The sequence below is a fragment of the Scardinius erythrophthalmus genome (assembly GCF_964197995.2).
Source record: "Scardinius erythrophthalmus genome assembly, chromosome: 3".
In the NCBI taxonomy this organism is placed as follows: Eukaryota; Metazoa; Chordata; class Actinopteri; order Cypriniformes; family Leuciscidae; genus Scardinius; species Scardinius erythrophthalmus.
This window is the reverse complement of record NC_138223.1, coordinates 42,989,636-43,003,999: the sequence shown is the minus strand read 5'-3', so window position 1 is coordinate 43,003,999 and position 14,364 is coordinate 42,989,636. Positions and strand designations below refer to the sequence as shown.

At 37.8% G+C, this 14,364-nt stretch overlaps 1 protein-coding gene across 4 annotated transcripts in view; it reads right to left on the bottom strand.

The window, feature by feature from the left end:
• inpp4b (inositol polyphosphate-4-phosphatase type II B) overlaps positions 1-14,364 on the bottom strand; it is a 160,905-nt gene that overhangs the window by 59,221 nt on the left and 87,320 nt on the right. For all 4 annotated transcript variants that reach the window (XM_081362240.1, XM_081362239.1, XM_081362242.1 and 1 more), the window contains 2 exons: positions 12,722-12,826; positions 1,798-1,906 (listed from right to left, as the gene is read on the bottom strand). In XM_081362240.1, coding sequence (XP_081218366.1) covers positions 1,798-1,906; positions 12,722-12,826 — 214 coding nt within the window. The remainder of the gene's footprint in view (positions 1-1,797; positions 1,907-12,721; positions 12,827-14,364) is intronic.

Genomic DNA, 14,364 nt, shown 5'->3' with positions numbered 1-14,364 from the left:
TATTTTCCAGGAGCACCAACAATTTGAAACTTATACTAAACTTCTGCTATCACAAGTGAACACTGATTACTCATGACAGTACAATCCTTGCAAGTGGTTTTAGCCTGATATGTCAAGCAAGACCACTGTTGAGAAGACAGGCTGATCTGATTTAAGGCTGATTTAACATTAATAAAAACAATAACATTTGCCCTATATTGTATTTAAAGTCCCCCTGTAGTCAATTATTGTATCCCTTTAAACTGATTTTTAATCACCAAAATGACACATTCAAACATTTTTTTCCTTGGAAAATGTCTTCATGCCTTAAAATAGCTTGAATGTAACTCGACACCCTTGCCTCATTTAGTATACGCAGTTATCTATGTATATGCAAATGAGCCCCGCCTCCACTCACTCGCTCCAGCTCAGAGATCCACTCGTTGACGATCACACATTGATCTGATTGAAAAGTATTCTACCTGGATTGTTTGCCGCATCAGATGTTTTTCCGCGTCAGTGTTGTTGAGAACGTCAGCGCTGGTTTCATCTGGCTTTAAACTAGTTCACCAATCACCAAGACATTTGTGTTTGTATCGAAGACTTCTCCGCTGAACTCGTACGCTTCTCACTAGATCTCACTGCGCTGTTTAGTGGTCGCGTGATTGAGACGGTCAGCTGATAAACGCATTTCTTCTAAGCTCACGCTGTGCTGTCTTTTAGGCAGAGATAATAAATGGTCCGTGTGCTGCTTTTGTTTCTCATAAGCGACAGAAATGGCAGCGCTTATCGGTTATCAAATTTAGTTTCACTCACGGTTTACTGCTACACCTGGCCTAAAATCTAGTGCTGTCAGTTTGTGCTGCCACTGTGAAACTGCATGATTTGTAAATGATGCGTGGCAGGCCACATATAATGTATTCTAATAGACAAGCTGCGGGCCGTTTAAAATTCATCCCCGGGCCACAATTGGCCTGCGGCCGGTCCTTGGACACCCCTGCTCTACTCTGATAGTACACCTATGAATGTAAAATCCAGGCTTAACTGAAAGTCTAGGCTTCATTCAAAATCGATAAAGCAGAAAATCATAGCGCTATTGGGTTCACGAATCAGGGCAACTGGAATGTGTGAGGAATTGTGAAACAACTCCATCATTCATCGAAATCAACCGGATTAACCGATTGATCAACTTAAAGAGTCTTAATGAGGGCAAATATTTGAGCCTGAAGGAAAAACATCAACAATATTAACTTCAAAAAGATAAAAATGTGCGCGTGTGGATTAGAGTTCTGCTTCCGAATGATGCAACCTTCGTACAATTCCCTAGAAACGCATCTAAATGTGCTGCAGCTCATGCGGCTTATATTTCTCTCGAGCAAAATAATCAATTTACACAGTGCAAGTTCCTGAGACTCACTACTATCGCTATGTGCATCACACAAAGCCAATGTGCAATACGTTTATAGTGTTTTTATAGTGTTTTGCCACCATTTTTTCTGAGCTTGACAGCCTGTGGTCTGAAAATATTTTAACCAGAAGACACGGATGACAAGGATTACATGAATTGAGAATATCTCATTAAATGAAAAAACTCGTCAGTGGTCTTGTGTTGACAAATTAATCTTGTATAAAATCGTCTCCGCACAAATGACATACACAGTACATGACATATTTTGTATTCAAAAAGCGAACTTTCCTAGTTTATATCTCTAAAGGGGGATGCTGTCAAATGCACAGATGGAGGCTTTTACGGTTTAATACCAGAGCAAAATAATCATGCGTGCATAGCGTGTGCATACAGTACGTGTGGAGACTGACCTCTTCTTCTCGGATTCGTATTTGCTGAGCAGTTTCTGCAAGCCTCCGTTCTTGAAGCCTTGCGAATGTGATGCCGGAGCTCCTACTGTGACCACATCATAGAAGGAATCTGTGGAGGAAACAGCAAACATCCTTCAACAGGCCTTACAAATCAAAACAAGCCCACGGCGCACGATTTACGTCTATATTTCATCGTTTTATGTGTTTCCTGTTGTTTTACGAATACATCCAAACAGCCTGTTCCAGCTGAAGAACTGCGATGCATCTACTGAACAGGGTGCAGAGAGGAACGACGTGCTGTTTAGACATATTTAAATGTGTGATGCGTTTCAAGTATGGAAATCACCAGCGCAAGGCTCCAGAATTAATACTTGTGAATATCACAAGTAACATGAACAAGATTGTATATGCCCGGGGTTTTCAAAGTTGGAAGAAAAATAAAAGCGGAAAAAAAAAGAAGTAAAAAAATATAAAAATATTTATATTATTATGAGTATTGTTATGAAATAGCATTATAATAATTTGTTGCATAGCCTATCTGAACATTATACTTTCAATACTAATCTTTTAGAGATGCAACGATTGATTAGCCTGGAAATCCAGACCTAAATCTAAAAGATTAACGGTCTGGCGTCGACTAATGAAGATCGGCCAGCTCGAGGGGCGGCACCAAGCGTGCATTTGAAAATCTCGCTCCACGCAATTGGATAACACTACGACCAATTACAACAATAAACAATTTTTTTTCGCCGTGCATGCTAATCAATGATTGCATTCACACCGTGAGCAGGAGCAGCGCGTGAGCGTCAAGCAGGAGCGTCGAGTGAGCTGCAGTGAAGCTGGGGTTTTGGCGCCGAGTCTATTTTTTGCAATATTAACTATATTAATTAAAATATATGGTGTTTTATAAACAAAAATAAATAGAAAATAAATATTTGTGTGTGCTGTAAAGTGGTTAAAAAAAATGAAATCGGAATTGGCTAAAATCTGTATCGGCAGGTCAAACTCATCGGCAGGCCTAGAAAATTGTAATCGGTGCATCTCTATAATCTTTCTGATTGGCTGGTATCAAACACCATCACATAATCTGATGTTCACCGAGATGTTTTATTTATTTACTTCTACATTTGCCGTAGTATTGTCCATGGGTTCAATAAAACATCCTAAAAAAGGGGGGCCTTGGCCAGAACCTAGTGGTCTTTGGGGGGCCTTGTCATGGAAAAGTTTGGGAACCCCTGCTATATGCTACAGTTTTATCATAAAACTTACATTTAAAATCCTAAGCAATATCCACCTTCATGAATACCAAAAGTGAATTGATTTCTTTGTATTTTAGTCATTTTTAATGAAATATCATCGGAACATTAAATCAAGACCAGCTCATGGACTCTTCAGGAGAAAATCTCAGTACTCCAGGAACACAATCTCAGGCATCATTAGACGACTAAACATTAAGAGCCGTGTGCTACGAGGAACAAATGGGTCGCTCCATAAACCAACTACTGTGCAACTGTGCAAATAATATATTCCTTGTATATTTTATATCCTATAAAATGTGTGGTTGTAAAACACTTGTGTTTGCTGCAACTGTTCTGACAATACAATTCATTGAACAAATGGAACAAGCAGACTTTATGAGACTCATTCCAATGATTCACCTAAGATCAGATTGCTTTGGTTTAAGGCTTAAATGAACACAGCGACTTTTTGGGACTTAAAGACTGGAGGTAACACAAAGACTGGAGGTAAACGGCTCATACTGCCCCAATAAGTGACAAAATAACGCCAACATTTTCCTATTTACATGTTGTGATTTGTATAGTAGCCATCTTCTAACCGTATACATACTGGAAACTATATTCTCAGAAGGCGAAGCACTGCTACTTGGGCGGAGTGATTTGCACGCAGCACCTGAGAAGCCCCGTGGTGAGGAGCAGAGAGTTCGCTCAGAGTTGAAGTAAATCCCTCCGCAGAAGTAGCAGTGCTTCGCCTTCTGAGAATATAGTTCCCAGTATGTATACGGTTAGAAGATGGCTGCGTCTCATGTGACCTTGTTATTTGTACACGCTGTGACTATACAAATCACAACATGTAAATAGGAAAATGTTGGCATTATTTTGTCACTTATTGGGAGCAGTATGCTAGCTGGAGCCGTTTACCTCCAGTCTTTGTGCTAAGCTAGGCTAGCGGTGGGTGCGTCAGACAGAGTTACGGCACACACGGAGATGAGAAGGGTATGTATGGACTTATCTAACTCTGGGGGATGCGGTGAATAAGCTAAAGTCCCAAAAAGTCGGCGTGTTCCTTTAAAACTAAAGGTTTCAATAATCGAAAGAACTCTTTCCCACTATAAAGAACCTTTTGTGGAATGGAAAGATTCCATGGATGTTGAAGGTTCTTAATGGAACCATCAGTACCAATAAAGAACCTTTATTTTTAAGAGTGTACAGGCAATATAGGCGGTTGCTTAGAGCTTAAACAGCGGAGAATATGAATAAATATCAATTATTATTATTAATAAACATCCTGACATTCATCACCCAATATACACTGAAAGAAAGTGCAAGCATGAAATTTGCAGTGGTTTAATTTTTAACACCCATTTTTACACTAATTGTGGCCCATTTTCATGATTTCACCTCGATTTCTCAAAGCCGCCAATGGAGAAAATATCTTGTGTGGTCACTGTGGAGGTCATACACTGCATCTGCAGTATTTCTGCTAGATATATGCAAGGTCAACCAATCAGCTCCACGGGAAGTGAGTGTGAAACGTTAAACAGAAAATAATGATTCAGGTCCTTTCAAACATGGGATCGTGAAGATCCTTCGCTAATGACGACGAGGTTCTTGTGTGACGACTCGGATCCCACCCTCATGCTCTCGCCGCTCCCCGGCCTCTTCATGAGACTCTAATTGGCTGTTTCACAACAGTGCACCCACACGATGAATACAGTGGCATATATACAGGTCAGGATCATCCGTCACGCATGGCCCAATTTGGAGGCGATTTGTGCAGGTTCTTGCAGGCTCTATAAATGGAGGCTCTGATCCGAGGGGCTCAGGCACCTGTGTCTCTCAGTGGTGGAGATGAATTATTTGCAGAGGACTAGAAACCTTTAAAGTAGGGCTGTCAGTTCAACACGTTAATTTACTGCAATTAATTCTGTACTGTATGGAAGTACGCAAAAAAATATAAACAATTATGCCAATTAAAGGGATAGTCCACCCAAAAAGATGACTGTCATCATTTCCTCACCCTAATGTAGATCCAATCGTGTCTTTCTCTCTATTGTGACACATAAAAGTGGATATTTTGAAGAATACTGATGACTAAACAGTTTTGGTTCCCATTGACTTCCATAGTAAAAACTCAATGAAAGCCAATGGGAACTGGAACTTGTCTTCTTTTGTGTTATGCTGAAGAGAGAAATGCATACAGGTTTGGAACAACATGAGCAGTGTTGGGGAAAGTTACTTTTAAAAGTAATGCGTTATTGCATTACTCCCTTTAAAAAAAGTAACTAATAGCATTACTTAATTACTTTTTCCGTAAAGTAATTACATTACAGTAATTACATAAATTTTGCGTTACTTGGGCTGGGCTTGATTTGTTAAAAAAAAAAAAAAAAAAAAAAACTCTTTCACACAAAAACTGCAAATGCAGCAAATGCAAAAGGAAAGACAAACTCACCATTACAGTAGAGACAGTAGGACTGTCATATTAAAATTTGAATTTCGAATATTTGTCAAATTTTAAATAAAAATCCACGTTCTAATACAAAACCGGTGCATTTGAATTTTAGGTGCGCGTCAGGCAGCCTCATCAGTGGCGAACAAGATGATGATTTAAGAGTTGTTGCGTTTTAATGTTTTTCTTAGTCTATCCAATTGAACCTACTTGATGCGGCGCTTCTTCGTTGTTCATTCAAAACATTGCAGAAATATAGAAGCTCAATGCAAAGAAGATCTTGGTTACGTAAAAAACGCATTTTCTGTGCAAAACCGCATTTTCTGCGCTGCTTTTCCATTGTTTTCTATGTAAACAAGCACTCGATGGACATCTTTGACCATTGCTCTCGCGCATCGCAGCAGAGATCCGCATGTTTAGAAAGCCATGCACAGTTAAAAGTTCAACTTTTAGAAAACATTGATACTTTTGTGGGTTATTTTTCCATTCCACTGCTTCTCATGTTTTTAATTGCAAAGAAAAAGTACTCTGTTTGATCGGCGCCTCGGCTCTTTGTATTAAACTATGCATAAATACATGATACTGTTTTGTTCGTAATTGTTTACACAATTTATGAAATTATACAGTTTTGATTTATAAACACTATTTTAAACGTTATGCACTTTTTTGTCATGTTATTTCATTGCACAATATTTTGCCCATTGCCCCCTAGCTCTTGTGGCCTCAGGAGACAAGCTAAAAACGTTTCCCCCCTAACTGAAATTAAGATAGAATATAATACTTATATTAAATTTGAATATAATTCTTATATACGTAATATTTCATTATAAAACTCAAATATTTAGAGCGCAGTACAAACAAACCTTTCAGCTGCACTGCCATTCTGGACTGCAGAAGAATAGGACGCAAGAGAAGAAAGTTCAACACTCTTACTTCTGCATTAAAAACAAAAAAAGTTATTTAAAGTTCTTTTTGGCTTATTAGTATGGTTGCAGTCCCTCTGCCTTGTCCTGCTCGCCACACTGGGCTTTTGTCAGTGATTATTGTAATGTGATTAACGTGATTATTGCAATTAGTTGAATAATATCATTCATAATAACGTGTGATTAATTAAATTAACAGTTTTAATATGATTGACAGCTCTAGTCAAAGCGAAATTGTTTCTGCAACGTATTTTAAAGTGAAATAGGCTATTCAATTATAAACGTAAGGTGAGGCTTGACATTTGAATGTGTGAATAGCTTTAGAAAGAAAAACACCGACATTTGAAAACTATTTCAAATAAAAAAAAATGGACGTTATGCTCCTTAAAAGCAGCTGAGTGCTTGTCAGCACTAGGCAAAAAAGAAAAAGAAAGACATAGATGGCGTGTTGCTGGTGAGAAGTTGAAGGCCAGCCTGTAAAGTGCTGTCCACCACTGTCACCTCAGGACTTCTGCTTGAAGCTGTAAACAAAAGCGGCTTCTAGGAAATTGTGTGTGAGCATTGTCTTTCAAGATGCAGCACCATTAACAACATGAATCCAGCTGAATCAAGAGATGATGTCTGGCTTTTAAACTTTCATTCTGTCACTCAGCTGTTCAGTATCAGACTCTCTGTCATGGCTGAAAAAAACATTCTTCTGTACATAAATATCATAATTTAACATTAGCAATCAATCACCTATTCATAATTGATTTTTTCTTTAAAAAGTATTCACTTTAGCCAGCAGCCATATCACCCTGTAGCCCAAGACTGGTTGCCCACTGAAGCTAAGCAGGGCTGAGTCTGGTCAGTACCTGGATGGGAGACCTCCTGAGAAAACCAGGTCGCTGCTGGAAGAGGTGTTAGTGAGGCCAGCAGGGGGCGCTCACCCTGTGGTCTGTGTGGGTCCTAACGCCCCAGTAGAGTGACGGGGACACTATACTGTCAAAAGAGCACCGTCCTTCGGATGAGACGTAAAACCGAGGTCCTGACTCTCTGTGGTCATTAAAAATCCCATGGCATTTCTCTTAAGGAGTCGGGGTGTAACCCCGGTGTCCTGGCCACATTCCCTCCATCGGCCATTGACAATCATGGCCTCCTAATAATCCCCATCCACTGAATTGGCTCTATCACTCTCTCTCTCCTCTCCACCTATAGCTGGTGTGTGTGTGTGTGTGTGTGTGGTGAGCGCACTGGCGCTGTTGTACTGTGCCTGCCGTCGCATCATGTGGATGCTCACACTGGTGGTGTTGAGGAGAGATCCCCGACATGATTGACAGTAGTACATATGAAAGCACTATATAAATGCCTCATTCATTCATTCATGTTCATATTATATACTATTATATACAGTACTACAAGTGTTTATAATATATACTGTTTTGAAAGTTCAGGGATTTTATTGAACCATTTTATTAAATTAAATTGATAAAAAAGAACTATGGAATGATTTTCCGGACATTATTCAAAAGGAATTGCAAATTGTATTTGCAATTGCGTTTTCAAATTGTGGACGCATAAAATGTGACATAATCCAAACGCAAATGCAAATCGCGCATTAACGTTTGCATTTTCGTTTAAGCGAACGCACAGTGACTGCCAAATTTAAAATGGAAATGCAAAGTCCGTTTGCAACTGTGTTTCCCATATCTTACGAGTCTTGACCCTGTCATATTTAAATAGCAATTTCAATTACCACGTCTGCTTTTTCACTTTCTCAGCGTCGCGTATGTAGCCAGCCAAAACTCAAATGAAATCGCAATTCCCTTAGTATTTCCATTTCCGATGCCTTACACGGAAACCTGTCAATCAGCGTCAAGGGTGGGATTATGCTATGGGGCGTGTTCGTGTTGGGACGTGACGTCACTCACAGTCGACGGTTAAGAGGTGATACTCTGAACAGACAGACACCGATTTATTTTAAACAATGGAGGTAGTTGGTGAAATTGTGGAGGACCTGATGCTCGCGCAGCAAGTTGATGACAGTACATCCTCTACAGATGTAGGTAATGTAACAAAAGTCACAAAATTCCATGACACTGAGATAAAGATTTGGTTTTGGTTTAGTTTAAAATGAATATTTCTTAAACCCTCATGTTGTCTTTGGGTTCTGTTTGGATCTCATTTGATATTTTCCCCCCATTCAAAAAAACATATCTCCCTTATCTCAGTGTCATGGAATTTTGTGACTTTTGTTACATTATTTGTCTAAACACACAAAAAAACCTGGGTTTGATTTAATTGGTCTGAAAGTAGCCTATGTATAATTTTGTTTTTGTCCATTTCACAGTTGAGATTAATTTAAAATGATTAAATCCCACATAAATCTAAACAAATAGACTACACCATAAATGTAAAGTGGAACAAACATTCTCTCTCTCTCTCTCTCTCTCTCACACACACACACACACACACACACACACACACACCAGCCGCGGCGCTACATTTTAGGTCCGGGCCCATCCATTTCTACTATGGTGTTGTACGTTTCTTCATTCGGATCTATTTGCGATCCATTCAATTCTAAACAACGCAGTTTACATGCTTTGTCCTTGTTACATTATTCATTAAGTGATAATAATAATTAGTGATAATAATAATTAGTGATAATAATTATCAGTGAACTTGATAAATGTTGCAGATATGTTTTACTATGCATGCAAACAAATGCCTTTCAACTTATGCGTGCAAAATTCAGAATAAAATGAATGTGCAGCAATTTGTACAAATAGAGAGTCTGTACTATACATGTTGTAGCCATTAAATAAGCTCATTTAGTTTCATATTTGTTAAAATATTATAATGTTATTTTTTCATCTATGTTGATTATGAAAAGTGAACCGCACGAGTAAGATAGGATGCGCAATATATCGAGAGATGTGGGTCAGACATGATTTTGACCACTTTTTGTTTTGTAGAAAGCCTTTTTAAGTGAATTTCGTTTTGTATAAATTGTATCTTAATTTTAATATTTTTTTTATCAACCAATAATTTTTTATTGCCTGGATTTAATAAATTAAAAAGGAAATATAGCAGACAATAAAATCATTGAGGCGCCCGCGCGGTCATTGCATTGCTCGTGAACAGGAGCGCATCTCATCCTACCTTAACGAAACTCAACGTATGCCTCACAGACATGAAATATATCTTAAGAAAGCCCAAAATGTATTTTTAACAATTTAAAACGAAAAGAAAAAGGCTACTCTCTGATTATGTAATCCATGATGTGCATTTCTCTCTATAGGCGCGTTCACTATATGGAGATGACGATCGTCAACTTCATCTTTACAGCTGTTGTTGCTGTTAATAAACTAAAAAAAATAATAGGCCTATAATTTTATTAAACAATAAATTAAATTAAACTGTAATTGTCTTAAAAAAGCAGCAAAAAAAAATCCGTTTTTTTTTTTAAACCTATGCTAACTACGCATTAAATTCAGGTATAGTTAGTCGCTGTCCTCGGTGCCGCAGAAAAGCACTGAAACAGAGATGAAGGGGAACCCGTTTTTTGTTTTTGGCTTATTTTAACTGGCCCATCCAGTTTTCTGGAGGCCCACCTACAATCAAAATCCTGCGCCGCTAGTGACACACACACACACACACACACACACACACACACAGGTTTAACTGCAACAGACAGCATTTTTATTGAATTATTTCGCAAATTGAGAACACTTATTTGAAGGGGTGAGACCTAGCACCGACACTCATCTCTTGTGCTATGTCCAGTAAAGGACGTCCAGGTTCTTTAGTTGTCCTGTCCTTCACAAAAAGCCTACTTCACTGAGGTTGGCGAAGACAACATTACTGATGTTGATGTTGGTCAAGGCCACGAAAACATTTAACTTATCCAAAATGAAATGGCTTCTGAGTAAGAGGACATCTGTAGAGGATGTACTGTCATCAACTTGCTGCGAGCATCATAAGGTCCTCCACAATTTCACCAACTACCTCCATTGTTTAAAATAAATCGGCATCTGTCTGTTCAGGGCATCACCTCTTAACCGTCGACTGTGAGTGACGTCACGTCCCAACACGAACACGCCCCATAGCATAATCCCACCCTTGACGCTGATTGACAGGTTTCCGTGTAAGGCATCGGAAATGGAAATACTAAGGGAATTGCGATTTCATTTGAGTTTTGGCTGGCTACATACGCGACGCTGAGAAAGTGAAAAAGCAGACGTGGTAATTGAAATTGCTATTTAAATATGACAGGGTCAAGACTCGTAAGATATGGGAAACACAGTTGCAAACGGACTTTGCATTTCCATTTTAAATTTGGCAGTCACTGTGCGTTCGCTTAAACGAAAATGCAAACGTTAATGCGCGATTTGCATTTGCATTTGGATTATGTCACATTTTATGCGTGCACAATTTGAAAACGCAATTGCAAATACAATTTGCAATTCCTTTTGAAAAATGTCCGGAAAATCATTCCATAAAGAACAATCTTTTACATGGTTTATATATATATATAAATATATATATATATTTAATCTTTCTATTCATCAAAGAATCCTGAAAAAATGTATAAATAATATTACAAATATTACAAAGAAATGATTTAACAATTGTAGAAAAATATTATACAAAAATATTCAAAAATATGAAGCAGCACAACTGTTTTCATCATTAATAATAATAATGATAAATGTTTCTTGAGCATCAAATCCTCATATTAGAGAGATTTCTGAAGGATCATGTGACACTGAAGACTGGAGTAATGATGCTGGAAATTCAGCTTTGATCACAGGAATAAATTACATTTAAACAGTTATTCAAACAGAGAATTTTTTTTTTTTTATCAAATAAAGTCAGCCTTGTTGAGTAGAAGAGACTTCTTTCAGAAACAATAACAAATCTTACCAAACCAAACTTTTGATGGGTAAATATTTTTAAATATTTGAAATACTGAAATAAAAGAGATTCATTACTTTAAGCATCTAAAATCGAAACAACAAGGGATTTAAACGTGATATTTCAAGCTCGATGCATTGACAGTATTTGTAAAACACTTCACAGTTGCGGTGAATGCTATTATTTTGACATGCATCTTGTCCAATCAGGAGTGAGTCTCCTGCTGTGCTGAAAGTGTATGCTGTCATATCCTCATTTACTCGTCTGCACCTGTCAACATCTCCCCGCTGACTGTCCCGCCACCTGCCACTGGTACACACGTGTGAAGTGAAGCACCAGAGGCGGCGGGGCTAACTGCACTTTGCTAATAGGGAGATGTACTGATCTTTGGGACCACCATGCACTGCTTCCCAGAGCTAAATAAACAGCCAGACACAAACTACAGATGGAGGAAGACAAAGAGAAGCTCTGTCGTACTCTACCGTGTTACTTTAACTCCTACTGCAGTATATAGTATGCATACTGACTGCGCACAGTAAGCATAGCATTTGTGAAGTATACGACACTGCACAGAAAATAAAAATAAATATTTTCTAAATATATATTAATATATTTTATAAACATAAAAATGATCTATGAATGATAAAATGATATCAATAATGTACACACCTGCCAAAAGTTTGGAATAATTATGTTTTTAATGATTTTAAATATAGATGATCACCAAGGCTTATTTGTTCCAAATTGTGAAATATTATTTCAATTTAATAACTTTCTTTCTATGTGAATATATTATCAAATGTAATTTATTCCTGTGATCAAAGCTGTATTTTCAGCATCATTACTCCAGTCTTCAGTGTCACATGATCCTTCAGAAATCACCCTAATATGATGATTTGATGCTCAAGAAACATTTCTGATTATTATCAATGTTGAAAACAGTTGTGCTGCTTCCAATTTTGGAGGAAACCATGAGTTTTTGGAGGAACCAAAAACTATAATTAATAATTGAGTACCAATATTAACCAAGAATAGAGCTAAAGTTATTTTTAAATTGTAATAATTATTCACAATTTTCCAGTGCATTTTTGATCAAATAAATGCAGCCTTGATGAGCATAAGAGACTTCTTTCAAAAACATGAAAAAATCTTGTATATATCGGTAATGTATATTAAATGAATATTCTATATTAGTTATTCTGAAAAATTACAAATTTTTTTTATGTTATTTTTTTTTTACTATTTTAAATATATATGCAATGGAATGAGATCATGTGACAAAAGAAGCATATTACTGTTTGAAATATTTATACATGTTTCTTTGTATGTATGCTGTACAGAGTGTATATTCAGTACGCTTGCTTATAATCCCGAGAACATGAACAGAGGGAATAAGAAAGCCTGGGACGCACCTGTTTTTCTTGGACACGTCACCCGCATTCTCTGTGTGTGCAGGTTGATGGGAACGAACTCCAGATATTTCTGGCCTTTGCTGCAGCTGGGCTTGAACGACGGGCCTGGGAAAGATCACCAAAAGCCAAGCGTTTAAATATAATCTGGTTCAGTCATCGTTCAAGAGCAAAACAAACAGGCAGAAGAGCACAAACAAACAGCGAGGGGCTCCGCCATCTGCTTCTATTGATTTACAGCTTCATGCAAATACATCCGTTTACTATTAGTCCGAGTTTGTATGCGTTGCATGCGACGCGTTCGAGTACAAAGCGACGACCTGATCAAATGAATGCCACGTTGGTCTGATTAAATGAATAAAAAGAAGGCAATTAAACATCAATTAAAAGCGAGAGCCAAAGCAAAGAGCCTTCAAGCAAAGGCCTTTCATTTAAAGGTGTGAAGGGAGACACATAAAAGAAGCCCTGGATGACCTTGAGTGACTCGTGCTTTAGTAATGACCGCTGAGAGACGCACCACTGCATCAAAACATCCCAATCTGATCACAGTTACAAATATCACTCTGCCAAATACCAGCTCATTTATTCTTAAATCCACTAAGCACCGGATTTCGCTGAAATGAGGCACCACCTGCTTTGTGCAAAAACAACCCAATTAAAATCTTAAGAAACGGATACTGTAAGCCCCTATGGTGAAGCAAATATCGCCCAGCGACACACGGCAGGCTTTTGATCACTTCAATGTAATATATGCAAATATAGCCAACAAAGACTCTTTGAAATGTTATCAGCACTCCTAAGAACTTTCAAACTGAACAAATCATCTGAGCAACTGTGCTGTGAATAGACAAAGAAATAATATAAATACACTGGTGATAAATAAATAACTTAGAGAGTGGAAAAGCTGTGTTCTTTTAACAAAAGACAGCTAAAAAAACTAATTAGGGCATTTTTGCATGCTTTTTATGATATTAGCCCTCCAAATTAATATGATTACTCTCAATTCTCAGAATTTTTTTGTTTTCTATATCACAAAAGTACTAACATGTAAGTTACTTTAAAGTTCCCCTGTGGTGAAAATCAAGCTTTTAATGTTGTTTATATGTCTATGTGATGTTTTTAATATGCTTTAAGACAAACCATGTGTAAATTCACTAGTCGACACCATTTTCTCCTTAAAGGGATAGTTCACTTTGAAATTAAATTTTGGTATGTTTTAGCTTACCTCAAGGGCATCCAAGATGTAGGTGTCTTTTTTTCCGCAGTCCAAATTAAAACAATTCCCCATCGTCCAAATTAAACAATTCCCCATCGTAAGTACATATTGATGGCCTAAGACACGAAACGAGCGGTTTGTGTGAGAAAACGACTAGTGTATATATATATATCTGTGCACCAGTCTGCGTACACGTCACACACCAGGAAGCGCCCGCGCCCTCAGATCACTTGGACGTGGCTGTGTATAAGAGGTAAAAACGATATAAATACTGTTCGTTTTCTCACACAAACCGCTCGTTTCGTGTCTTAGGCCATCAATGTGTACTTACGATGGGGAATTGTTTAATTTGGGCGATGGGGAATTGTTTAATTTGGACTCTGTGCATGCTCTTTGAGACAGTGACCATAGACCTGCATTATATGACTGA